Raw genomic sequence first — 27655 nt, forward strand, 5'->3', positions numbered from 1 at the left:
GTTTGCCTAGTAAGGGGAACAGGAACTATTTTTGACATGAACTCAATGGCCGGCTCTTTGAACTCCCCACTCCCCAAGGGAGGAGCAGCCCTGCTAGGCCACAGAGGAGGACTTTGCAGCCAGTCCTGAAGATACCTGATAAAACAGGGCCAAATGAAAGGGGAGGAGGTCTTCCCCTATCAGTGGACTTGGAAAGGGGCAGGGAGGAGATGAGGGAGGGAGTGTGGGATTGGGATTGAATGAGGGAGCGGGATATAGCTGGGATACAGAGTTAATAAACTTTAACTAATAATAAAAATAAATAAATAAATTCTCAAAGCCAAATAATGTCAAATGCTGGAAATATTGAAAGAGCCTCGGAAAACATCAAGAAAATAAGAATCTGTATAAATTCATTGTTCTTTTCTACTAAAATATGTTCCATTGTGTATCTATACCACAGTTTCTTTATGCATTCATCTGTTGATGGATACCTGATATGTAAACTCATATATTCACAGATTTTGTGAAAGTAGAAATAAAACTGTCTAGAGGAGACAAAAGGGATGAATGGGATGGTATATGAAAGAACAAGATAGAGGATACGCTCAAAGTAATTACATACTTGCATGTAAAGAACCTTATGTAACATGATCAAACAAAATTTTAAAAGTAGATTTTTTTAAAAATTAAAAGCTTTTAAAACCCCAAACAAAGAAATTATAGCTAGTGAGACTGTACATTGATACTGGGTCACCACCAATCAACAATATCATGCTGGCCTCAAACGAAAAAAAAAAAGTAGAAAAGAAGTTAGGAATGAGCCAAGCATAGAACTATTCAGTTTATACGTGCTACTTTGTTCAAACATTAAAAGACTCCCAGGGGAAGAAAAAAAAAGACTCCCAGGAGGTAAGCCTTCCTAATTTATAGATGGAGAAACTGAGAGTCAGAAACTCCAAGCAACTTTCCAAAGATATTAGGGATGAGATCTGGCTTTTATGTTTTTATTTTTGCTTACTTTTAACTGACACATTAAAACACAAAATTATACGGGTTCATGGAATAACATGTGATGTTTTTATACATGTTTATCTTCTATAATATCTTAAACGTTATAGCATTTATCAGATAACTAATATAAATAAGACATCATTCATATATCACTTAATAATAAAAATATTTAAAAAATCTTTTCCTCTACCTTTTTGAAAACCTTTTACAACATCTAAGCTACAGTCACCCTATTATACAATTTCTTACTCCTATCTAGCTGTAACTATGTCTTTCCCCAGAAAGCTGGGATGTATACCCAAGTTTGCCTAACTCCTCTTTATAGTTTATTCCTGCTATGCTAGCTGCCTTCAAAAATATCTTTTAAAAGGAGTAATTTTTTAAATGAGGGTTTGCTTATTAGAGACATGAGACTATCTCACCTATCATTCTTTACATTGTTTAGTTATACTGGTTAGCCTAGGTGTGGGAAAAGTGGGAGTAGAAATGCATCCATGACATCTTTTTAAAAATAAATTCTGTATTCTGTGTTGTATCTCTCTATTTCCTTGTCTAAAGCAGAGTTCAGGCTGCCTAGCAACCAAGCTAATGATGTCTTTTTTGCCTTAATTATCTTATGTTTTACACAAGCTCAAAGGGATTGAACCAAATATCTAGAGTGCAAAGTATGAGTTTTTATATTAATGCATGTGTTCATAAATATGTACACACACACATACTCACACTCCTCTTCTTCCCTCAATCTGATGATCTATAATCAGAAAAAGATTACTTTTCAGACTATATTTCAAAAATTAACCACCTAATCATTTGTGCATAACTACATCACAAAATGAATGGTTTGACCAACCATTCTTAGTAATTTGAAGGAGTCCTATAATCCTATGTTAAACAGTTGTGTTCAGGTGTGTGTGTATTCCCTAAAAGAGATTTATAATATATCTATCAGCAATAATGCAGAACAAATTCAGTGTTATAAGTATTTTGGGAACTCAGTTTTCATAAAGGAAAAACAATCTGAAAAATCTTTGCTATCAATGCAGGAAATCATATATGATCCTAAATTTCATATGAATCACTTATTCATATGAAAGAACCAACTGGACAAAAAAAGGAGAAGTTAGCCTGAAAGCATGTTATTGGCAAATGTGAGAATTAAACAGCATCTCCCTTTTCCTTTACTAACTGAATTTCAGTTTTGTTCATGCTCTGCTGTCATCTATAGACTAAATCACTGTGGTGTTTCCTCTCTCCAGATTATTGATCCACGTGTTAGTAAGAGACACAATTATGACAAAGAGGGTATAAGGGAAAGTCTACATGGTCAACTTCTAGAGAATATTTTCCCAACCTTGAACAAAAATGCAAGAAAGAAACATTCCTCTTTTGCATTTCTGAGCATCCATGCTATGTAAAATGTCTGGAACTGTGGCAGTCATTTGAGGACATTAAGGAAATCTGAGATTTGAAAAGTGTAACCGTGAAAACAAGCTGGTTCATAGATGACATGACTAATTTGCTGGGTTGACCACCAATAGAGCTGTCAGTTTCACATTTTGCAAAATAATAATTATTTAGTACAATGTATGTGAAACCCTCTGTTATTTATAGTGAGAATCAATAGCACTAATATAACACGCTTAATAAATTCCTGAACTTTGAAATTTATCCACATGCCATTCTAACTACTTATGAAAGTGCTCACTGTCTGCATCTAACTTCTAGTCTCTAGAAAGTACCACCTGAGCTTGGAGTGGGTGCACACAACTGGAATTCTAACACTTAGGAAGTAGAGGCAAGGCGATTATAAGTTCCAAGCCAGAATCTGTTATAATAGGAGCTTGTCACAAAAGAAAGAAGGGGAAGGGGAGAGGAAGGGAAGGGGAGGGGAAAAGAATGTTGGGGAAAAGAAAGGGGGTAGAAACAAGGGGAGGAAAGGGAAAAAGAAAGGAAGGAAGGCAAGAAGGAAAAAGGGGGAGGAAGAAAGGAGAAAAAGAGGCAGAGGGAGAGAGGGAAAAGAAAGGAAGAAGAAAGGTAGGAAGAAAGGAAGAGAAGGAGGAAGTGAAGGATGGAGATAAGGAGAGAGGAAAGGGGTAGAAAGGAAAGAAGTGAGGGAGGAAGGGGAGAGGAAGCTTCTGTGTGTATTTTTCTAACATAAGCACCTCTGTTGCCTTCCTGTCTTCCTCTCATTCTTCTGAGTGTTCTTCTTTACTTCTATATTTGCTCTCCACCTATTTCTCTGCTTTATTCCCCTTCCATTCCGTTTTATTTTACACACACACACACAGACTTCCCGGGAAGACCACCTCTCCCTCTGCCAGCTTTCCTCAGTGGCCTACAGTTGCAGCCTGCTGTCTTTTTGTCTTGTTGGTAAATTGGTTCCAAACTTGGGTCACAAGAAGGACCTCTATTTTATTAGCTCCCCTTGAAGAACCCCAGCAGATGTTGAAATGCATTTGTTTCTTTTTCTTTTCTTTCTTTCTTTTTTTTTTTTTTGGTTACCAGAGAGAAGAAAAAGCCATAAGAATTGGGGGGAAAGTTGGCAGCTATTCATCTGACAAGAAAATAATTCTCAGAATATTTGGTAGAGAAAAAAATAGTCATTTGTTTTTCCATATTTTTATATTCTCAGCTTATGACAACTTGCGCATCTGGACTTACTTGGTGTGAGTCAAGCGTCTTAGGTATTTCTCCACTGGCTGCTGCTTCTGTGTAGGCTTCATAGAAGGTCTTTTCATGGGACTCCACTGTAATAGTCAACACAGCATCATAGGCTTCCCGGAGCTTTTGATTGTTCTTCAGGACCTGGTAGGGGGTGTGCTTATAAGGTAAACTGTAGAGCAGCACATCATAAGGGACAAAGACATAAGTCCCATCTGTCATTTTCAGATCATGAGCCAATTCCAAGAAGTGTATCTGAGTCTCTCCCCCAATCAAGGCTGAATGCATACACATGATGATTACTGAAACCAGGGGGTGGAAAAAAAAAAGGTTATGGTAGTAAAGCGTACAGTCAGAAACCAAACAGAAGTAAATGTGCTCTATCATTTAGAAATAATTTCTTTCCTATGCCCACATAAGATGAGCAATATACCAGGATCCTAAGTTAAGTCTGAGTTATTTGTGGGAACTCTGAGTTGTATAGAGAGGCAAGAGGGACATGTTCATGGGCTGCAGGGACTAATCCTAGACAGGACTAATAGTATAAGTTAGGGACAGCAAAGAGGCCCTGAGGTTGAAAGGTCTATTAAGTTTATATCCTGATAGCACTAGGTATTAGCTGTGTACTTCTGAGTAAATGACTTGTCCTCACTGTTCCTCCAGATGTCAATAATACATGAAGAGGTAGTAATAATCCAACAGGAAAATTCACAAGATGTGTCTAGTACATAGCACTAGATGAATAATATCTACTCCTGTATAAGAAAGATACTGGGAAAGAGACTCATAGCCACTACTGTTTTTTGTTTTTGTTTTTGTTTTTGTTTTTTTGCTGTCCACTCATTACAAATTTGCACTCCAGTATATTTTGACTAATGTTCCCCACTCTTATCAAAGCTATTATAGGCAATGAATGGCACTAACATTTACTCATCCATAATGCTACTAATATTGTGGATGATATGTTCAACTTTTTCAATCTAACCTCCCTATAATTGGAATTACTTTGCACTCAATTTAATTCTTCCCAGACTTATGAAACTATGTTGTTTGGCAAGGCTATGCTAGAATAGACTGGATTAAAGGGGGCCACGGTTGAAGAATGACAAGCTAGATCATGAGACTGAAAGTCTTATATCCAATTTTGTCCTTGGGATGCTAAATGAGTTTAGTTTAAGTCCACTTGTGCTTCAGTGCCCACATCTTTAAAATGCAGATTCCAATGCATTTCACAGGTACATTGAGTAGTTTAATTAGATAATGCCTGGCAAGTATTTTGAGCTCCTTGAAGAAAAGCAAAAGTCCTATCACCTCTGGTAAATATTAATTATACATGCTTCTATGGAACCTTTAATCTCAGGAACTAAGTGTGTTAATTATATTCAATGACTCGTCTTGGCATTACTGTATTGCTTCAAGTGTCTTCAAAGCTTTTTTTAAACTTTGTAAATATTCCTGGAAAGTTTTGCTTTGGAACTAGAGCTGCCACCTCTTAAATTTTAGTGTATCCAGTACCTTATAAGATGGATTTTATACAAATACAACCCAGCTGAATTTGAGTTCCTAAATGACCATTAGCTCTTACAAAAAAAAAAAAAATACCTAAGAGGATCCAAATGTATTCGGATATTCAGACCTGCCTTTGAATTCTCTAAACATATTTTTGGAGCTATGTCTTGAGCCACACAAAGAATTCTGTGTCCGTTGTTAATAATCACACACCATAGAATGGTAAAATGTGGTAACAGAGAGGTTTGGCAACTCAAGAGTTGAACTTCGGAAGAGAAGCCCTTTCCGAACTACATCATCTAACATAAATTCATTTGATCCAGTCAGTCAAATCACATGTCTGTTGAGTGGGGGTGGGGCATCTGGAGATATTAGTTAAACCATGTGCTTTAGTTGGTTAGTTCATCGGTGTTCTTGGCAAGTAAGTCATTGTTGCCATTTCTCCTGCAAAGGCAGTGATAAACGGACCTGATCACAGTTACCAAAAAGTTTTATTTAATTCCCTTAAGGGATGCTGAAATAACTGCATGGAAAACATTAAATAGAACTATGTACTCTGGGTGGTTAAGCAGTGGGAGCTATTAGGATATGCCATCCAGACACACACTTCAGGACTGACACTCATTTCCCTGGCTACCGAGAATGTTAGCATATAAGAGCTAATGCCTCACGAATAATTAACCTCAGCTCAAGAGAGCCACCTCTCACAAGATCACATGCCTTTAGCACTGAACTGAAGCTGCCTGGGGTTGACTCACAATGTGCCTATGGTTGCATTTTCAGGACATCTGTAAGCCAGGAAACAACATGCTATTAGCTTTAAATTGGCCGTGGCAATGGTGATTTACCCTGTGGAAATCGGCAAACTGCAAATCAGGGCTTTCTCACTCCTGGGAAGATGTTTGCTAAAGCAACTATTAGCATATTGTAGCCTTTCATTGGGTCAGCCTATACACAATGGGCAGTCTACAAAGTGGTAGAAAGTCCCAAACTCTTCACCTCAATTCTAGCTGCCCCAGGTCCAGAGTACCCCTTAGGGATTGAATGAGGCCTTTGTTGTTCAGTTCTTTCTACCTAATTCTCTGGCTTCCTCTCCCTCATGAATGTTATACTTGAAAACAGTCACCAACAAGCTTCCTGTACTCAAAGTTACATCTAACACCAGCTTCAAGCTACCACTTACTATACTGGCTTCCCTCATGACACCCTTTATTGCCCTAATTTGAATATTAACCACTTTTTCTATAAAACTTTGAAGTTCTGAAGTTCTTAGGGTCAGAGATTGTGTCCTATTTATTTTCTGCACACACACACACACACACACACACACACACACACACTAAACATTATTTAGATGGATGTTTGCATGCTAGAAAATTCCTAGGAGAAAAGAGTCTGTGTTAATGTATTTTTCTTTAAGGGTCTCATTGGAAGTGATAGATATGGGTATGTTTGCATTATTAGAAAAGGAGAACAATTGGAAGTTATATTCTTATATGAGTAGACATTAAGAAGCTTATATTTAATGCCGAGTGCCATTATCTTACCCCCAAATCTGAGCGCTGACACATATGAATGACATTTTTAAAACGGGAGGAGGTCCAAATTTCCAAACAAGAAAGAGAATTTAAGAGTATCTAGCCCAACCTTTCCCTCTCATTTCTAGATTAAAATTTTGGAAATATTGAACCTGAATGATCTCGGGCTTCTATTTTTATAAGGCAAGAACTTGCCATTGAACACAATTAAAGAGGAAAGCATAAATACTGAATTCAAACAACAGCATCTTAATTTAATAGACAGAGTGCTTCATGCACAGGGATTTAAGGATGCATCTGTTCTTCGAGATGGTTTTTACTAAATAGCTTTTATTATCTCAAAATTACATTCATTAAAATGGGATTTGACCTCTAAGTTCTTGTCAGGAAAGGATTAGTACACAGAAAACTTAAATCCTAGACAAGGTTTAGGTCAACAGGTGGTCACCAAATAATATTAATTTATAAGTTTCCATCTTGATTGTCAACAGTCAAGCCATTTTAAAACCAAAACAAGGACCAGAAAATACACCCTCTGGAAATCCCATCTCACAAGGATGATACAATCACTTTGTCTGGTATATGTGTACCCAACTTGAGCTGCCAGGCAGCCATGTCTTCAGGCTGTGGGGCTACCTGTGGTAAGCTGTGTAGGATCCTCTCTCAATTTCTGTGTTACTAGAAAGAAATGTCATGAGAAACGCGAGTTTCTGGGTTCCTCAATTCTTCTTTTTCTCTTCCTGTATCGAAATTCTCTAGCCCCTATTTCTTTGAGATAAATGATTTATATTCTTCAAAGGACAAAACTTGTCAGACATTGTCCTGCGTGCCTGTGATCCTAGCACTTGGGAGAAGTGGGCAGCATGATCGTGATGAAATACTGTAGTGCATGGCTAGCCTGAGCTATCACAAGTTCAAGGTCAGTCTGAATCACAGGAAAGCCTTGTTTAAAAGAAACCAGCAGATCTCACTTTACCTCTTACAGATACAGTGACTATAGGATCCTCTTGAGGATAAAACTGCTCATAGTTTCACACCCTGTAAGATGGAAATGGTTCTACTAACTAGGGCTGCAGAAGCCTTTCAAACTACACTCATGTTTGTGAACTTTCAATTAAGATTTAAAAGAAATGAGTCCCTAACCCTGGAAACCCTCCTTCTTCAGCCCTCTACCTACATTTTAGACTTTTTTGTGCCATTTTCTTCCCCTGACATTCATCTTAGCTACTTCAGTTTAATGAGTTGCTGAGAATGAAGGGAGGGCAGACAGCAGGAGAAAAAAGGTATATATGGCATAGATATAGTGAAGAAAGCTTAGATGTTTAGAGATCTCCTCGAGTGTTTAGTCTTCAATGGCTTGATCACTGCTGATAAGGGATCTCGTCATAAATGCAGGTGGTCTTCCCATCACTTATATTTATGTAAATTTACATTTATCCATAGCAAATTTTATACCAAAATATTTATCAGGATTAAAACCATTCACCACAGCATTATCAATATCACTGTTATTAGTGTTGGACACAGGGCTTAAACCTGACATACCTGGGGACACTGAAAATCATTTCATCAGTGGGCCAAAGAATCAAGAAAGGAAACAGAAGGGCTGAAATTATACGTGATCCAGAGAACACAGACTCTCGTTATATGTGTTTTAGGAGCATATCTCAAGCAGAGAGGAGACAGTAAAGTCCTTTCATAGATCAGTTATCAAGGTATAGTCCATAGGCCAGAAGGATGAGCATCACTTGGAAACTCATCAGAAATGCCTATTCTGGACCTCATCCCAGCCTCTCTGAATCAGAAACTTTGGAGAAGAAACCCAGCAAACTGAAGAGTCCCTCCAGGAAATTCTGGTGGTCACTTAGATTTGAGAGCCACTATGGCACATAACCCTGAAGATATAGGCACTCACTAGCTGTATGACATAGGCAAGTTATTTAACCTGGCTGTCTCAGAGGTCTTACCCTTAAAATTGGAAAACAATAATTGGCCTTATTTTATAGGAGTATTAAAAGAATTGAATGAAACAGTCCTTTCAAAATGCCTAGGATATAATCAACTCTCAATAAATATCATTTATTAGGTATTATCAGTTATTCTTTTACGTTCAGGAAGGTAATTGATGAATAGAAGCTAGTTGGGCCCTGGCTATAAAGATAGAAAACTGGATCTAATTTTGGGGAGAACAAGAGAAGGCCATTTTGACTGCCAAAATTAAGTAATTCCAATTTGGAAGGATTTAAAGGTAACGCCAATTGGTAGACAACCAGGCAAGTTCAAATCAAAAGGATTTCATAGTAAGAAAACAGGAGGGATTGAAATAGTCATTTGAAAAGTCCTCTGAAGAGCTAGAGGTAAGGCCTCCTGCTGACCTTTGTAGGAATGAGAAAAGGAACCTCTCATGAGTGGATGCAATCCCTCAGGTGCTTTGCGTGGGGAGTGAATACTGCTTTGTGTCAAGGGACAAAAACCTCCAGCAGGGCTCATGGTTGGAGAAACAGAGAGTGGATGGAATTTTGGCCCCTATATCCACTCCGTTAGATTCCCAGGCACAACCTACATAATCCTACTTAGTATTCTTGACTGCAAGTTGAGGTCTTTGTCTTTGATTAATACCTCCACTTGACTTTGTTAGAAATAAAGATAATTGGCAATCACCTCCAAGATTTAAAAGAAACGAGTCCCTAACCCTGGAAAGACTGAATCCCCTACTCTGAGGCTTCATTGACTCTATTATTTGGTATTAGCAATGCCTTCACCTATCTACTTGCTCTTGAGAGCCTCACAAATATTGTAAACTTTGAAGACAGAAAAAAAAAAACTGTCTCTTGGAAAATATGAGATGTTCAATGTGCAAATACCTTGTAAACTATAGAATGCTGTTTATGCATAAGGTAGAATGAATTATGGTTGCTTTTGTCTTTAACATCTAACTTAACCTCTAATAAAGCCTCTTTGTTTCACCCTCCAAAAGTCTGTACCTTTATTACTGTGACTTTACTATTTAATTGACCATTGCCTATGTACTACGTAAACATGATTCAGACTTGTTTCTGAGAAAGACACTTCCAATGAAGCACCAGTAATATGACCTAAATTGAGACATTAATTTATCAGAAACAGAAGTGGCATATGGACCAGAGCCTGCTCTTCTTTTCCCTCCATCCCTATCACCACTACCAGCCCCTAGCACCCACTACCACTGCCACATAAGAGTGCCATCATTGCTACTGTGACTCAGTCTTACATCTATTAGCAGATCTCTTCAAAGGAAGGGGTCCCTCCCAAATGCATTCTGTGTTACAACGTGTTCTACAAAAAAACTCAGTCCTATTGAGTTACATTATCATTCTCTGGATGTTAGCATTTAGGCAGCCTGCTTCATTTAGATTGCCTAGTAACCTATGATGTCATCATATGTCGCCTGCAAGGTTCAGGAACCTGTCAGGCAGGGTTCAGCTGCCCAAGAGCTGTAAATGGACCCCTGCTTATCCCCTCTGCTTGCTCTTCTTCTCTCTTGCTCTTACACTCTCTCGTTCTCTCCTGCCTTCTCCCCTTTCTCTGTAGGGGCACCCCCTCCCCTCCTCCTATTACGTGTCTCTCTCTCTCCTTCTTTCTCTTTCTCTATCTCCATCCAATAAGCCTCTTTCATATATAGATCTGTTCTGCGCATCATCATTTCATTGGTGTGTTGAGCCTGGAAGGGTGTTCCTGGTAGCACCTGGTCTGGTCAAACCAAGATCCCTTACACAGAGCCAGGATGCCTGCAACAGATTTTACTTCTGTTCCATGCATCCCTAACTAAACCACATGTGCCCAAAACCTACACTTTCTCTCAAACCCTCTCTCTGCCTTTCCTTTTACCTACCTTCACTGCAGCTCAGACACTGCTGAGACCTGCCATGTTCCCCCAGCACTAGGGACAAGGCAGATTCTCACGCTGAGCTAGAAAAACTGGGACTCTCACACCAGACTTCACTTTTAGCGGCTGGAACTACTGCTGTGAAGTCAGATACAACCTGCTTCTAAACCAACTCTGTTAGGTTAGCGAATTTCCTGCCATGTTCTCTCGCTTATGCTCAGTAGATTATTTTCAATTGCGCAGATGTCCACTAAGCCATGCCACTCACACACAGAGTTTCAAACCCAGCTGGGACAGCCAGCCAGCCAGCCTGACCCTGCACCCTGGGTCACATGACCCCAGTCTTGCTATGCTGCTGCAGCAGCATACCTCATATGGCAAGTCACCATGTTGATTTTAGAACAAGAGAAGTCATGCCATGCGCTGGGGTCTCACAGACCTTCACCCCTCCCTGACTCACACAGGACTCCAAGCTGTGTTCTAAACATGGCTCTCAAAGTATCTCTGACCTTCTGACCTCTAAGGCCCTACTTCCCACCTTTTAAAAAAAATCTTTTCTTCCTAATTTCTGTACACACTGCTCTTAAAAATTATTTTAAAATGCTGTAAATTCTTATTTAATGATTTATATCTTTTGCTCATTGGATTTACATTTATAAGTCTTCCTTAGTCATAATTAACTATTTTGTCTCCTTTTAGACTAAAAGCAACAAATCTTATTTTAAATGGGTATGGATTTTTATATAAATTTAAAGTTATATTTTTACAACATGCCATATACATGATTCAATCCTGGTTCAAAATAATTTTTATATGATGCTGAAATTTCAAGATTATAAAGGCCTATTCAAATTAAGCTCATTTAAAGTGTATATCTAACTGCCTATGTCTTTATCAATTTCTAAATTAATGAATGAATGCTGTTTCTCCCGCCAAGAGGTACCTGTGATCCGGATTCACTACTAGGCTTTATGGCTAATAGGTTTGGTATAATAAATTCAAATGCAATTTTAAAATTGCTTTATATTGCTCTACTATAGTATTGGTTTTAAAACTTATAACTCGAGAATTACTAAATGAAAGTTTTTGCCTAGAAACCCTTAAACTACATGATATAATTCCAAAGATAATCTAAATTGAGATCTATTAATTTGTTTATGTTAAAACCTGGTCATTTTGCTATATCTTCACTATCAAAAGGTTAAAATATGCTTGGTCTTATTTTTTAAATATGGTAATATTATTAATAAATAGTATAGCCTTGAACTTTTATAAGCTATAGACTTTTTATATAATAAATCCTAATGTCCTAATATTTAATGGTTAACAAATGCAAGCTAATAGTCAATAATCTCATAGATGATCAAGTCCTCTAACCTCCAAAAATATATTTATAGCCCTACATATGCAAACATGGTCTCACTGCCATCTTAACTGAACAGCTGAAGATTGTCCTGAGTCCCCATACAGGTGTTGGTAAAAATAATAAGAGAGGCTCATCTACAACACAAAACTATGCTCCAGACCTTGCTGCTCTGAGACTGTTGGCATCCCTGCAGAAGAAGACAAGGAGGAGAAGGAAGAGGACAGAGGTCTGCAATGCCTCAACTCATGGGGTTCTAGTCAAAGTCAATTCGTCCAAGTAATTGTTTCAAATGTAGCCAAAGGGGATATTGGTCCCACAGCTGCTTCAACAAGCCATGACTACCTGCTGGCAGACTTTTTGAAGTCAAAATGTTCCCATGCAGGCTTGTCCTCTGTGCCCAACCATGGAGGTTCAACCAACACAAGAGCCACAGACACTTCAAGCCTTTGAGCTCCTTGGCCTCATGGAAGACAAATGGCTCCTAGTTTCCATGACCTTCACCAGCCTTGGCAAGACCAGCTAATGCTGCAGGTCTATTTTGATCTCACACTCAGGTCTCACGGTCATATAGCCAGCTTCTGTCTTGGAAGCTTCACATGTCTTCCCAGTTCTCTTCATATGCAGGAGACCAGGACTTAAGCCTCACTCCTAGAGTTGCTACTGTCAGGTCTAGACAGTCTACTTTGCTACCAGACTCAAAAAAACAGGCCTCACATATAACCTTTTACCATCCCTTTAGCTAAAAGACAGTGAATGTTCATAGCAGTTTCACCTATGTCTCATGGTAAGTAATTGGGAACAAGGCCTAAGGATACTGAAGTTAAATTATGAGCTTCTAAAAAAAAGTTTTTGAGGGTCTGAAAAGTGTTTTAAGGTTAAACAAATGGGAGTTATAAATGTTTGAGGGTCTAATAAGATGCTTCTAGGTTGGTAAATGTAAATTCTAAAGGCTGCAAGGTCTATAGTGACATAAGGTGTCCTAAATAAATAAAAAAAAATGCTTCATATTTCCTCCTGTTGCTACCTACTGTTATATTGATTGTCCAGACCTTTGACATTTATCACTAGAGCTCTGATTTATTAATGTAACACTAATACAAAACATTCCACTATACCACCCACAATCATGGTTCCAAGCTCAAGATTTTGAGTCTCTCCTTTGGTTTGTCTTTTAAGTGTAGACTTAAAAATTGTTTCTCATGAGCTAGACTTATATACATCTTCTGGGTAGAGAGAAAAAAAAAGTCTCTCTTCCATAATGTGTAATCATACTAAAGGTTAAGATCAAGTGAGCTTTTGCTGCTTCTACTTCACAAAAGGCTTCTGCCTTTTCAGAGCTCACCTTAAAGAATGCTTATGTTGTTAACACAAATGTGTATGTCTACTGCCTTTTTGCATAATGTGTATTTTACTGCAAATTACAATTGTGATGCTAACATGTCTAAAGTTTATCTCCTTTGTAAACTTAAAAAAAAAACTATTGTAAGCTGTAGGAACATCCATCTGAATCCTCCTCTCAGGTCAAATGAAATCCAGATGAGTACTGCCAATCAACAGCTTAAGTTTCTCACCTATTGCCTATCTCAAAGGGTGGGATTCCTCCCCTTTCCCTGGTTTCGTGGCTTCTCTTTCCTGGCTACCTGATTGCTACCTTCCTGCACTCAACACCACCTGATTGGTGAGTCTTTCCCTCTGGTTGGCATCAATTCCTGGTTGCCAGATTTTTCCTACACCCAATATTGGCCCATTGATGAGTCTTCACTTCTAGTTGCACAAATACTTCCTACTGCTCTCTCCAACTTACATCTAAACCCTTTATCTAGGACTTTCTTCTCCCTTGGGTGAGATTTTCTCTCTACCAACACGGTCTCGCTCCCTTCCCTTCTAGCACACCTACACAATCTTAGCTGGGTAAACCTTGTGTGCTACAGGCAACTGTACTCTTGGTTTCTGGCCAACACTGAAGAGCTGTTGGAACAGATTGTACCATACTAAGCTAATGAGTTAACCTTGCTCTTGGAAAGCTGTGACAGTTCACTGACTCCTACCTGCCCAATGGGAACCGTCCATTTATACATTCCTCCAGATATTCCAGTGTCCTGCCAGACCCAGGTGTTTCCTACATCCACAACAGTGCCAAAGTAACTACCTACAGGTGTTCCAGTCTGACCTCACAGACTTCATCAAGCTGCACTTGCACTTTTCCCTTCCAACCACAAATGTTCTCACAGACCCTGGACAGCATCAAAACAACCTGCTTTTCATGGACTTGGCCAACATTTCAGCCTTTTGACCTCCCTACAATGGCCCCTGTGTCAGCAGGAAGTAGCCAGAAGAGAAGCTTTGCCAGTTACCCACTTATCAACAAAAGCTTAATCTACCCTGAACTTTCCAGGGCAGGGGTTTCTCTCCTCCTCACTTTGTAATCTAGACATTTTGGTGCTCTTACTTTTTTTCCTCTCTCTCACTTAACCCCTTGCATGGCAACAAAGACCTGCTTCCGATGAACCTACATTTATATACTTTAACTTGCCTTACATGAGAAACAGCCCAGGCTCCTCATTTTTTAATTATAGAAAAAGAGAAATGTTAACATTTAGGCACCCTGTTTCTTGGTTGCCTAGTAATCTATGATGTCATCATGTGTCCCCTGCCAGGCAGATGTACCTGACAGGCCTGACAGGTGTGGTTCAGCTGCCCAGGAGCTATAAATGGACCCCTGCCTCTTACTTCTCTCTTGCTCTTGCACACTTGCGCTCTCTCTCTCTTGTTTTTTCCCTCTTTCCTACTCTTTCCCCTTCCTCTGTTGTGGCAACCCTACCTCTTCCCCTCGTTGTATCTCTCTCTCTTTCCTTCCCTCTCTCTCTCCATCCAATAACTCTCTTTCATATAGTCTTTGTGTGTGCATTATTTTTAACACTGGAGAACTTCCTTCTTGATTCACAGTGTCACGAGCTCTTGGTTTCACAACCTAATAAGACCTCTTTGAAATGACCCAAATGTTTATTTTCTCTAACACTCACTTCTCTTCTACAACTTCTACTGCCATATCTCACCTGCTGGTTGGCACAGATTCAAATTCCAGCAATTAATTGAACCAGTTGCAGGAACCACATTTTCCTTTGCTCACTCTACACAGAGATACACAAAATCATACTTAGTACACAGCCCAATTTACAACTCAATTTCTCTACTTCCATACTCCATCACATTGCAACTCATGTCACTGAGGTCCCATGACTCTTCATCTGAGTTTTCCTATGTTTGTCAGAATTAGAGAAAAATAATCCTGGAGTATATTTATCTTCACTGCCAACTTTGTTTCTTTCAGAGTCCCCATTCCACATGCTACTGCCATCCTTGTTGTTACACAGGGGCTTTCATTGCTCCTAAAACAGTCTCTGTTGGGTTCACCTCCCATTCTCAAAATCCCCATACCTTTATTGAGGTGATTCATACAGTTATCAAAAATATGTGAACTAAACAAAGTCTTCTTAAGGCAAATGAGGAACAATCATTTGCATTTTAATTAGTTTAAAGTCAGTGACTCTAAACTCTCCTTGAGCTTTAGAAGTGCCAGAGAAGCTATTTAAAAGAGTGTTGCTTGGGGATCTACCATAGGCCAATTCAATTCAAGTTTTTGGAGGTCATTTCAGTCATTTTGAAAAGATGCCCAGGTAATTCTCGTCATCAGATAATGCAAGAATAGTGGGGGAAAAGATAGGCTTCCAATGGCAGGAAAACAAAATGCATGTTTGCAACCTCTCTACGTCAAAGGAATTGGTGGGGGTGAACACTCAATCCTAATCCCTCTCAGTTTGATGACAAATGAGGCCTAGGGCCCAGATTTTATTTAATAGTTCATGATAGGGATCAAAACATCAGCTCAAAGTATAGTATTTAAAATGAATGGGATATGAAACACTCTTAAAATGTAAGCTTATAAGAGACATAGGGTTTCATAAAACTCTGTAACATGAAGTTCTGACACTAAATATGCTGTTTTATTTCTAGCATGGCTCCTCCCTAGAAATGATTTTATATCTTTAAAACTAATTCTGTGCATGACAAGGATCAAGTTCTGTTATGAAATAATCAGAGCCATGTTGATTGCCTAACACTGAAGGTCTTATAAACTGGAACTAATGTAGCTCTTGGAACTAAAACCTCTGGCCTTCATCTTCCAGCAAAGATCACAATTAAGGTCCAATAGTGGAGACACTTAAAATTTAAAATGGATTCTGATTATAAGTCAGGCCTAAGATGGACCATGCTGTAGTAAGTCCATTGTTATGGTAAATAAATAACTGGGACCAGGACTAATTCTAAAAGCAATGAGCTTGAGGAGTGGTTTCTGAGCTACAGTCCCTAAAGTGATGATGTGTCTGCAGTTTTGCAATGACCTCTGTTTCTGTATATCATTGCCACTTCCAGAGAAAAGTAAAGAGGGTATTTATTTTTAAAAATTCAGTAAAGAGGTTGGAAAAGAAATGAATTAAAACTAACTGTCAGAAATGTAAAACAAAAAAAAAAAAAAAGAAAAAAAAACCATTATCTGATTCTAAAGAACTACGAAGGCTCCCTCCCCAAATTAACTCAAATCCTGTTGGTAATTGAAGCTTTGGTGAGTCAAGTCCTCTGTGGCACATTTTGCCTGCATTTTGCCTCTGCAAGAATCATTTCCAAGCAAAGATTCCCTGGAAATAAGAAGGATGTTAACATAACACCTGCTTTGTTATGCTTTCATTCACCACCTAAGGGTCCTCCATACCAATGAGCTGCATGCTGCAGGGAGAATAATCCCACTTCTTCAGTAGGAAGGGGAGAGAAGGACTTTAGCACTTTGGAGAAGATAAGTTCTCAGGGAGATGTGATGACAAAATTGTACTGGGCACCCCTGAAGGGAACTACTCAGAATGGAGTCATGAATCTCCACTCCATGATAAAAAAAAAAAAAAGAAAAGAAAAAAAAGACAAAAATGAAACCATAAGAGCACATAGTGTGGTTAGTCTGAAATTGCTGTGGTCCTCAGGACAAAGACAGGATCAGATGTGGCTACAGTACTCTTGCTGTCAATCTTTTTTCCTACAGCAGGTGCTGAGATCAAGTGCTGGCACACAGGGCATTTGACTATAGAGTTCTCGAAATCCCTATTAACTCTCCAAGATTGGCTCTGTTGAAGTCATATTCTTGGTGTCTGCGTATGCATGAAAGAAGGCATGCACATAAAGAACTAGGAAATAACATGCTAGCCTAGGGTATGATGATAGACAACCTTTTAGAGACTGTCATGTTTTTCAATAAAACCACCTTTAAACCTCAGCCAGGAGCAAGCACTCACTGCGAATTCTGTCTGCCTGGCGAATCTGCTGGAGAGCTTTCTGAATGCTTTGGCTGTCTTGTCCTGTGGTCAGGACGACCCCGACAGGCAGGCCGTGGCTCTGAAGAGCACTTGAAACTCGACTGGCTGTATGCAGCCAAATGTCTTCATCTGAGGAAATGACCCCAGCATGAGCCCACTGGAAATACTTCATTACAGTTACAAGCACCCGGATAGGAGAAGGGAGTGTCCGAGAAAAGGTCGGGTAGCTACGGTTGTTATCTAATTCATGATTCACACAAGCCCAAGAGAAAATCCCCTTGTCCCAGCTGTTTCCCAGGAGTGAGGCTGCCTCGCAGTAGCCAGGGTTGGCAGGTCCAACAAATCCTGAGGCCATCTGCTGGTGGGAAATGAAACTGGAGAGGGCCTTTGAAGTCTGGCAGTCTTCATTAAGAATCACATATTCAAAGGAGTAACTCCTGTCAAACGACACGTCCCAGCTAATTCGTTCGATTGCTAAAGCAGCAGCAACCTCAGGCAGGGCCTTTGAGAAGAATGGATCACATGTCCAGGGGCCTACAACCCCTATCTTGTAGGGGAGTGCTTGCGCCCACCATATGAGAGGCAATAGGGCTAGGAGGCACAAGCACCTCAGGAACTTGAAAGAAGCGAGGCCATGCTGTCCTGACAGTCTGCTGGATATGGCAAACCAGGAAAGAAGGCGAGAAAAAGGCCAGGGTCTGAGGAACATAGCCGGGCTCCTTCCAGCAAGCTAATGATGAGATACTGGAGGATTAGTTTGCCCTCTGGAGATGGACAGTGGTGTTTCTGAGTGCCTGTCAACCAGAAAGAAATATCTGTTACACTATGTCTGAAGCCTCTAGGAAACAAAATCATTTATGAAACAATGCAGTCTCCCACTTTCAAACTTTCTGTTCCCCTCCCCAACCAAAACTTTTCCTCATCTAGTCCTTCTTAGCTCAGGAGATGTCATATTCTCTATCCACTGTTGATTGATTCGCTTGCTTCAGTCAAAAACTGGAAAATTGCAGAGGTTCCTTATTTGCTACCCCTCCACATTCAATCCATCACCAAGTCCATTTGATTCAACTTTAATAACAACTACCCACCTCACAATTTTTTGACAATACAATGGGTAACATATGGAAAGTGCTTTTAGCATGGCCTGGATAATCATCAGAATTATATTTGGTGTAATATTATAGTCATCACTTACCTCCATAGTCCCTTCCTAGAGACAGGAAGGTGGAAACAGGTAATAGCACTGCAGAAAAGTGTTATTTGAGGTAGCCCACACAGATGAAAACAGGAACAATTGGGACGAGGAAACACAGGAAAAGGGAGAACACAGACAGGGGGAATATAAGATCTCTATATTTCTTACTGTGATAAAGATGTCTTTTTGTTTTATATCTTTGCACTCAGCACTTATAGCACTTGCTACTTTCAACCACAAGAAGGAAGGGGGCAGAAAAGGGGAAAGGAAGAGGAAACAGAAGAAGGGAGAAAGAGAGAGGAAAATGAGGTCTCTCTAGAACATGTTTTAAAAAAAAAAAAAAAAACAGAGCCAGGCACAGTGGTACATGCCTACAATCCCAGCATTCAGTGTGACAGAAGCAGGTGTATCTCTGTGAGTCTGAGTCCAGCCTGGTCTGCAAAGTGTGTCCCAGAGAGCCAAGGCTACACAGAGAAATCCTGTCTCAAACAAACAAAGAAACAAACAAACAAAAAACACAAAGATTCAAAAACGAAAGAAAGAAAGGTAGCCAAGTAAAAGATAGGACATGCTATAAGGGTTTTAAGGTTTGTTTTTTTTTTTTTCTTATAATATGTAGAATGAGTCAGAGTTTAAAATATGTTAATATAGCTGGACACTGTGGTGCCATGCCTTTAATCCTAGTACTCAGGGAGCAGAGGCAGGAGGATCTCTGTAAGTCCAAGGCCAGCCTGGGTTGTTAACAGAAAAAAAAAAAAACTGTCCGATAAAAACAACAACAACAACAACAAAAAGTGTGTATTATTTTCCAGAATTTCAAAGCATGTGTTCTGCCTACCTGAAGATCACTAAGAGTTCTATATACCATGATTTTTCAAGCTTCTGACAGTGTATATGACATTTTCATCTACAGAATTCATGCTTGAGGAATGTGCAATCCTATTACCCATCCTCAAAAATCACAAAATAATCTTATAACATTTTAATATGTTTATGATTAGTTTTGGTTGGGCCAATGTCCTAGCTTTCATAGCCATGTGTGATCACAGCTTATAGGTCAGACATGCCTGCTAACAGCAATATGGATGAAAAAAGAGATGAAGGCTGGTAAGATTAAAAACAAGACAGTCTGGAAGCACCCATAAAGAGCATAACAATAGCAGAGGTGGGAAGAGGTGAGCAGATGGCTCAGTGGTTAAGAGAAATGGCTGTTCTTCTAGGATCCCTAGGTCCATAGCCACATGGCAGCCCACAATTGCCTGTAACTCCAGTTACAGAGGACCTGCCACCTTCACGTAGATATACGTGGAGAAAAAAACACCAATGTGCATAAAATAGATAAATCTTTTTTTTTTAAATAGAAAGAAAATCAAAAGAAGAGACATAACAGACCAAGAACATAGGAGTGGAGAGTAGAAGAATGAAGATGAATTCCTCCAGGTGAAAACTATCAAGGAAAATCTCTGAGAATCCACAGGAATTAAAGGGCAATCAGAAAGAAAATTCCCTCCTCTCTTCCCGTTGTCTCCTTCCAGGCTCTGTGATGAACCCTCTCTTCAAGAACCAATTGAACTGTTCCCCACTGTCTGCTACCTGAGGTTACCCTACCAGGTTGAGTCTGTTGCAGCCATGTTCATGATTGTAAGTGAAGATATTACTCTCATTCTAAGGGATAAGCATACCTAATTGCTTGATGTCTCTAGTGTTTGTACTTACAGAACTTCACTGGGAATAAGCCACAGCCAGAGCAGCTGTGTAGAGAAGGAGTCCAATTGGACTAGCAGTTCCTGAAGCAAAGTGCCCAGCAAAGAAAATCAGATGTGTGTTTGTAAAAGGAAAAGAAAGAAAAAAAAAACACACACACACATTCAAGTTGACCCTAGGCAAGAATACCCTCAGTACACAGAATCCATTGCTCACTACTGTAATCACAGAATTTAGAAAGCTAAGTTAAGAAGACTGCAGTATAGAGCAACAGTAATAAAAACTGCGTGGTACTGACATAGAAACAGAATTGTGGATCAATGGAACCGAACAGAAGACCCAGAAATAAACCCACACACTTATGGACACCTGATATTTGACAAAGATGCCAAAACCATAAAATGCAAAAAAGATAGCATCTTCAACAAATGGTGCTGGTCTAACTGGATGTCTACATGTAGAAAAATGAAAATAGATCCGTAAATATCACCCTGCACAAAACTGAAGTCCAAGAGGGTCAAAGACCTCAAAATAAAACCAGACACATTAAATCGGTTAGAAAATAAGAAGACCCCAGAACTCATTGGTACAGGAGACAACTTCCTGAACAGAACACCAACAGTACAGGCTCTAAGAGCAACAATCAATAATCAATAAATGGTACCTCATGAAACTGAAAAGCTTCTGTAAATCAAAGGATACCATCATCAAAACAAAACAACTGCCTACAGATTGGGAAAGAATCTTCACCAACCCTCTATCTGACAGAGGGCTAATATCCAGTATATATAAAGAACCAAAGAAGCTGAAAAGCAACAAACCAAGTAATCCAATTAAAAAATGGGGAACAGAGCTAAACAGAGAACTCTCTGTAGAGGAATATCGAATGGCAGAGAAACACTTAAAGAAATGCTCAACCTCATTAGCCATCAGGGAAATGAATATCAAAATGACCCTGAGATTTCACCTTACACCCATCAGAATAGCCAAGATCAAAAAGTCAAGTGACAACACATGCTGGAGAGGTTGTGGAGAAAGGGGAACCCTCCTCCACAACTGGTGGGAATGTAAACTGGTACAACCACTCTGGAAATCAATCTGGCGCTTTCTCAGACAACTAGGAATAGTGCTTCCTCAAGATCCAGCCAGACCACTTCTAGGCATATATACAAAACAGGCTCAAGTACACAATAAGGACATTTGTTCAGCAATGTTTGTAGCAGCTTTATTTGTAATAGCCAGAAGCTGGAAACAACCAAGATGCCCCTCAACTGAAGAATGGATACAGAAATTGTGGTACATCTTCACAATGGAATATTACTCAGCAATGAAAAATAAGGAAATCATGAAGTTTGGTGGGAACTGGAAAGGATCATCCTGAGTGAGCTGTCCCAAAAGCAAAAAGACACACACTGTATATACTCACTCATATAGACATATAATATAGGATAAACCTACTAAAATCTGTACACCTAAAGAAACTAATCAAGAGGGAGGACCCTGACTAAAATGCCCAATCCCCATCCTGAAAGGCAAAGAGGTTGGACATCAGAAGAGGAAGAAAACAGGAAACAAGTTGGGAACCTGCCACTGAGGGCCTCTGAAAAGCTCTGCCCTGCAAACTATCAAAGCAGATGCTGAGACTTATGGCCAAACTTTGGGCAGAGTGCATGGAATCTGATGAAAGAAGTGGGAAATAGTAAGATCTGGAGAGGACAGGAACTACACAAGGAGAGCAACAGAACCAGAAAATTTGAACACAGGGGTCTTCCCAGAGACTCATACTCCAAGCAAGTACCATGCATGGAGATAATCTAGAACCCCTGCACAGATGTAGCCCATGGCAGTTCAGTGTCCAAGTGGGTTCCATAGTAATGGGAGCAGGGACTGTCTCTGACATAATCTGATTGGCCTGCTCTTTGATCACCTCCCCTCGAGGGGGGAGCAGCCTTACCAGGCCACAGTAGAGGACAATGCAGCCACTCCTGATGAGATTCGATAGACTAAGATCAGAAGGAAGGAGAGGGGCACCTGCCCTATCAGTGGACTTGGGGAGGGGCATGTGTGGAAAAGGGGGAGGGAAGGTGAGATTAGGACGGGAGGAGGGAGGGGTTTATGGGGGGTACAGAGTGAATAAAGTGTAATTAATAAAAGTTAAAAAAATTTAAAAAAAGATTTCAGTAAGTTCAAGGGATGCCCAGTGTACAGACTGAGAGCCTCAAAAAAATTCAAAACTGTACTATATATGTTCAAAAACATTAATTTGTCAAGAGAGAAGATAATGAGGAAAATCATTAGTAGATACTTATCTTGAATTAAATGCCAAAATAATGGCTTGGTTGATAATCAACACACATTGATCTGATTGCACAGATCAGGACAAGCTATTATTTTTATTAACAGCAATCATTCTGCCTATGGTAGACTGTTGGATGTTATCCTGGCTCCAACCCCTAATTTTATGAGAAACCCTAATTGGGGCACACCTGGTAAATCTTAACGAGCCACCAAACTAGTGTTTCCACCATTCATTGTGGAGGCATCTTGGCAAAGAAGCAGCTCCGAAAATAACGTGTCAAAGACTGAGGGGTGTGAGGGTTAGAAAGAGAAGCTCCTAACTGCTTTAGTGATAGAGAAAAGGTGCTTCTGGGATGACTATATGTTCACTGATCTCAGATCCATTACTAGACCCTGAAAGAAAATACAGTCTACCCTCTCATTAAAAAAAAAAAAAAAAAAAAAAATCTGTGGACTTGGAAAGGGGCAGGGAGGAAATGAGGGAGGAAGGGTGGGTTTGGGGAATGAGGGAGCAGGCTATAGCTGGAATACAAAGTTAATAAACTGTAACTAATATTTAAAAAAGAAAAGAAAAGAATATTTTAAAAAATCTGGTCTGTGTGTTACGGTGAAAGCATGAGGGTAAGACACAACCTAAAGTATGAAATGGGGGCTACAAGTTGAAAGGTAATAAACAGCCACAGCTATATGCTTCTCTTTCTACCTTCTTCCCATTCCACGTTTTTCTATGTCATGGGTTGGGGGGGACTCCCTGTTTCAAGTATGTTTTTTAACAAAGATGTTGACTTATATACTGTTTAGCTTACGGGCCCTCACTCTTTCAGCCACCAGGAGGGTGCAACAATGAAGGCAGCTCCATGTGGTGAACTGGTGCCTATTCACAGCAATAAGGTGAGGGAGCTGCTCTCATACATATGTAGCTTGTGCATTAGTTACAAAATTCATGATGAAGCAAGCGCCAGTCCCAACGTAACAGCTTTTTGGTTGAACATTTAAGAGGTAAGTGGGTCTTTAGGAGGTTTTGAAGAAATGAGTGTTCAGACAGGGATGGCGGAGTTCTTGAGAGAATGAAGGCATTCTTATAAACGGAGTCCGGTACCTCTCCCTAGTGTTTCATTCCATGTGATCTCTTCTATGGGCTCCTACAATTCAATGTCATCTGAAATGTTACAGGGTACCATGAGTCTCACAACAGATGCGGCTGACAGGTCTTGAATTTCCTACCTTCAAAGCTGTGAGCTTAATAAACTTCTTTCTTTATGAAATATTAAGCCTTTGATATGTTGTCATAGCAACACAAAATGGACTACGAAACAAACTATTGGTTCTCCTAGCCCAAGTAAACCAGTTTGATGACTTCTTTTCTGTAACCAGTACATTTAAATTATAAATCCTCACCCTAAATAATAAAAGCTAAAATGTACAGAGTTTTTAGGATGTGAAAAACAGTGGGCTATACATTTGCATATATTATCTTATTTTAATAAAAATTTCATTTAAAGAATTCATTATAGCTCTTAGCAGTACCTGCTGTCATAACTAATTATAGATGAGGAAAGAACACTAAGAAAAAAACAAGTTGCATGAGGGTACATCAATGGTAGTAGAAGATTTATACTATACCCCAGTTGCTTAAGCACTGTGATAGAAGGCTTACACATATCCCCTAATCTACAAAACAGTGGCGATCACCTCATTATACCTGTATTCAACTCAACTTGAATTTTATTGACTCATTTGTGGTTTAAGACTTTCTTAGTCCTCCCCACCTCATGAAAGAATAAATTAGACAAAGAGGTAAAGAAACAAAGCAAATTGGGAAGAAGAATCAAAAATTCACTACGTAAATGGAAGAAATCTGTAATTGATGTTTAGTCCTGTCCCTGAAACAACCAGACTAGAAGCAGAGAGCTGCAAAAGTAGAAATAGAGGTTATGAGTCCCACTGCACTATATACAATGCCTACACTGGTGTTCAGGAATGGAAGTCTTGGAAGCACATCCTTCCATGCTCAATTTCTTCATCTGCAAAATGTCGTTAAATATAATTTAATCCTTTAAAGAGAGCTGGTTAAATAAGTTCTGATGTGAACCACACAACTGACTTTCCATAACACTGGTTTCTCTTTGCTGCTTGCCAAATAGGTCAAGTTGGCAATCACAAGACCACACCTCTGGATCCAGCTCTGCTAGTGAGTGACCACCATGCAACTGACAGCAAATGGCTCTGCTCTTCCCCCTAAGCTGGACCTTGGGATCTTCAGTCATCTTTCTGCTCCAGCATACACCGATCCTGGCTTCCCTGCTTCTTCCAGACAGTGATTCTAAACCACTCTATTGTTGAATTCCTTGCTAGACCATTCTCTGTCCCCCTGCAAAAGGCATTCTTCCTCTTAAGAGGCTTCCTCCTCACGTTTCATACCCAACTATTTTCCACTGAATTTTATCTGGCAAATCCAGTTTCTTAATTTTGACTCATAATCCTTGAGAGAGGCCCTAGCATGTGAAGCCTACTCTCTCCTTCAGTGTGAGTCACACTATGCTAACAGCTTGGATTATTAAGGCACCGCTTACCGTTATTGTTCCTGAATACACATTAAGAACCAGAGCCCTTTGCACGGTCCCTGGGACATAGTAAACGTTCAATACTTGTTGAGCAATTAGTAAAGTAGAGAAATGGCAGTAATGGGATGTTTTTTACATAACTGTGTCCTTGAATAGGCCCCTTTTTAGACCTTGGTAAATTGAATGCCTTTGCAAGGTGATCCACAGGGTAAAGCTTACCTCTATTTTTTTTTTTTTTTGTCAGCTCTCTCTAGTCTCCCCAACAATAGAGAGAAAAAAAATCTAGAAAATACTCTTTAAATAAACTGCATGGACATGTGAAAGAATGAGAACATTTGATGGCTTCTCCTACCCTTGTCATATGAATAGTGTTTGAAAGACTGCTAAGGACACATTCAGGCCAAAATTATCAGTATCTAATTGGTAATTCTTTCAAGCCTAAGCCGCAGGTATGTGAAGAGAGTCCACTTTTTGAACAGAAAAATTAGAGGTTGTCGCTAGAAGTCATCAGCTGTCCGTTCTTGCGTAAGCCTGGCATTCTAATGGTATAATCCAGGTCAGTCTTCCTAAGCACAATGACTGCCCCATCTCAAATACTAAAAAGTTTGCTTTTTTCTTGAAGCATTTTTCAAAGTTTATATGCACTTACAACATAGGCCCTTCCTCAAGCCATGGGTCAGGGAGTGACCCTTGCCCATTCCTCCCAGTTGTTGCTGCTCTTTTCCTTCATTAACTGAAAAGTCAGTGCTCCAAGCTGATTATCTGCCCGCACACTCTCTCTGGCACGTATGTCATGTATTAAACACTACTGCTAACTCTGCTAGGTCTCCCCGAAGAACCAGACATTTCTATGTTATCATAGTATTTCCTCTGAACTCTCCAACTCAAGGTTTTATAAGAGGAAAATGTATTCTTTTAAAAAGAACGAGCAGAGGGATGAAAGAAGGGATGGAAAGGGGGAAGTGGAGATAAAAAGGAGGAAGGATGAAGTAAGAATGAATGCCTTTACTTGTTGGTAAAAACCTTTGTCTATTGCCTGCAAAACAAGCCTAGTGGAGGGTTCCCTGGGGTTAATAAGAAACATAGGAACAACTATAATGAAATCTGAAGTTAAGAAATTTGAAACTAGAACCCTACCAACCCACAGTTCTGGGGGTGTTGCCTAGGTCACTCAGGTCTGAAGACCTGCACTGGTCTCAAGCTTCCTCGAACAGTGCTTAGCGTATAGGGATGCGCCATTTCATTTCAGGTAGCTTTCCTAATCTTCTGGGCAGCCTGGCTTCACAAGGAAGACACTGTTCAGGAAACATACACAGGAAAGACTATAACAGACAGAGCTGAAGGAAATGGCTCCTTATCCCAGCTTGTGAAGCTGGGGGCTTCTCTGGATGATTGATCTGTCGCAATTACAGACTGAATCAAGTTAACAGCTTGGCTAAGACATCAGGAAGAAATAATAATAGTAATTAAAAAAAGATTCATGAGAGAAAGTAAATGAAATCTTGAAGGAGAGTTTTTAAATCCAAAGCTTGAGTTAAAAGTGTCTTGAAGTCTTTCCGTGTCCCTGTTCCTCTCCCTCTCTCTCCCTCCCTCTCTCCTCTCTTTTTCCCCTCCCTTTGTTTCCTTCCCTTTATTCTTCATATCTCAGGCAGTGTCTGAGCTCAGAGGTGGGCTGTTTTCTTTCCCCCTTCACAATCTTTCTTATAAACCAGAGTTGTCACCTACTTACCATGTAATTCATTCAAATATCTTCAGTGGACAGCCTGAACATGCAGATCTCAGGCACAGCTACTCCAATGCAGCCATTTCTGCACATCTTGTGGGCTGTCATAATCCTGCCAAGGACTCTGGTCTGTTGACAAATTCCATTGAAAGAGTAATTATGAGGCATAGCAAACCTTTAGAAAATCGCTCCAGCATCCCCACACCAAGACCCGGATTAGGATTTACAGTGATACTTCTAATCCTTTAAATCGATCCCACCTGTAGCTGAGTTAGAGCTGACCTAAATGCATTGACCCAGAGATTAACAATTAGAATGCTCTAGATGGATGCGTCCTCCACAGGCTACTGCATTCCTCCACCTTTTTACCTGGCACACATAGCCTTGGATTTTGCCTGTATGTTCCTCCCTGTTTTTTCCTTCTGTCCAATAAGTACAAAACTCCCTTTCTGCAGGACAGCTCTCAATGCCAGAACATTCATCACCTGGTGTTTCTGGTCCAAGATATGAATGATGATCCAGTCTGACTCCTGAAAAAAATTCAAAGGAAATAAAATTTTCTCCCTCTTGTACCTCTCTTAAGGGTCTGGACTTCCTTTTCTTCTAAAGAGGCCTTCTAACTTCCCAGCACTCCAATCTCCCCACCACCACCCTTAGAGTTCAGATCTGTGCTTTTCCCATTATCCCTTTCTATAGGTGCCTGCTCATCATTCATTCAGGGCTCTACTCCAGAATCCAGACTTTAAGAGTTGAGATAATAATGAATAAAAATGACTTATATTAAGTAAAAGTTACTACATGACAAACATTTTTTACAAAAGCCCAATTTTGTCATAATTTGCCTACCACATTCATTCCCATGACATAAAATTTAGA

The 27655-nt window shown here is 39.7% G+C and overlaps 1 protein-coding gene across 1 annotated transcript in view; it reads right to left on the reverse strand.

Annotated features, from left to right (window-relative positions):
* The window catches only part of Gucy2f (guanylate cyclase 2F, retinal), a 131515-nt gene extending 113511 nt beyond the window's left edge, over positions 1 to 18004 (reverse strand). Inside the window, exons 1-2 of the mRNA XM_060374654.1 lie at positions 17275 to 18004; positions 3655 to 3956 (exon numbers count right to left, since the gene is read on the reverse strand). Coding sequence (XP_060230637.1) covers positions 3655 to 3956; positions 17275 to 18004 — 1032 coding nt within the window. The remainder of the gene's footprint in view (positions 1 to 3654; positions 3957 to 17274) is intronic.
* Between the last annotated feature and the right edge of the window lie 9651 nt (positions 18005 to 27655).

The sequence above is a fragment of the Meriones unguiculatus genome, chromosome X, assembly GCF_030254825.1.
Source record: "Meriones unguiculatus strain TT.TT164.6M chromosome X, Bangor_MerUng_6.1, whole genome shotgun sequence".
Taxonomy (NCBI): Eukaryota; Metazoa; Chordata; class Mammalia; order Rodentia; family Muridae; genus Meriones; species Meriones unguiculatus.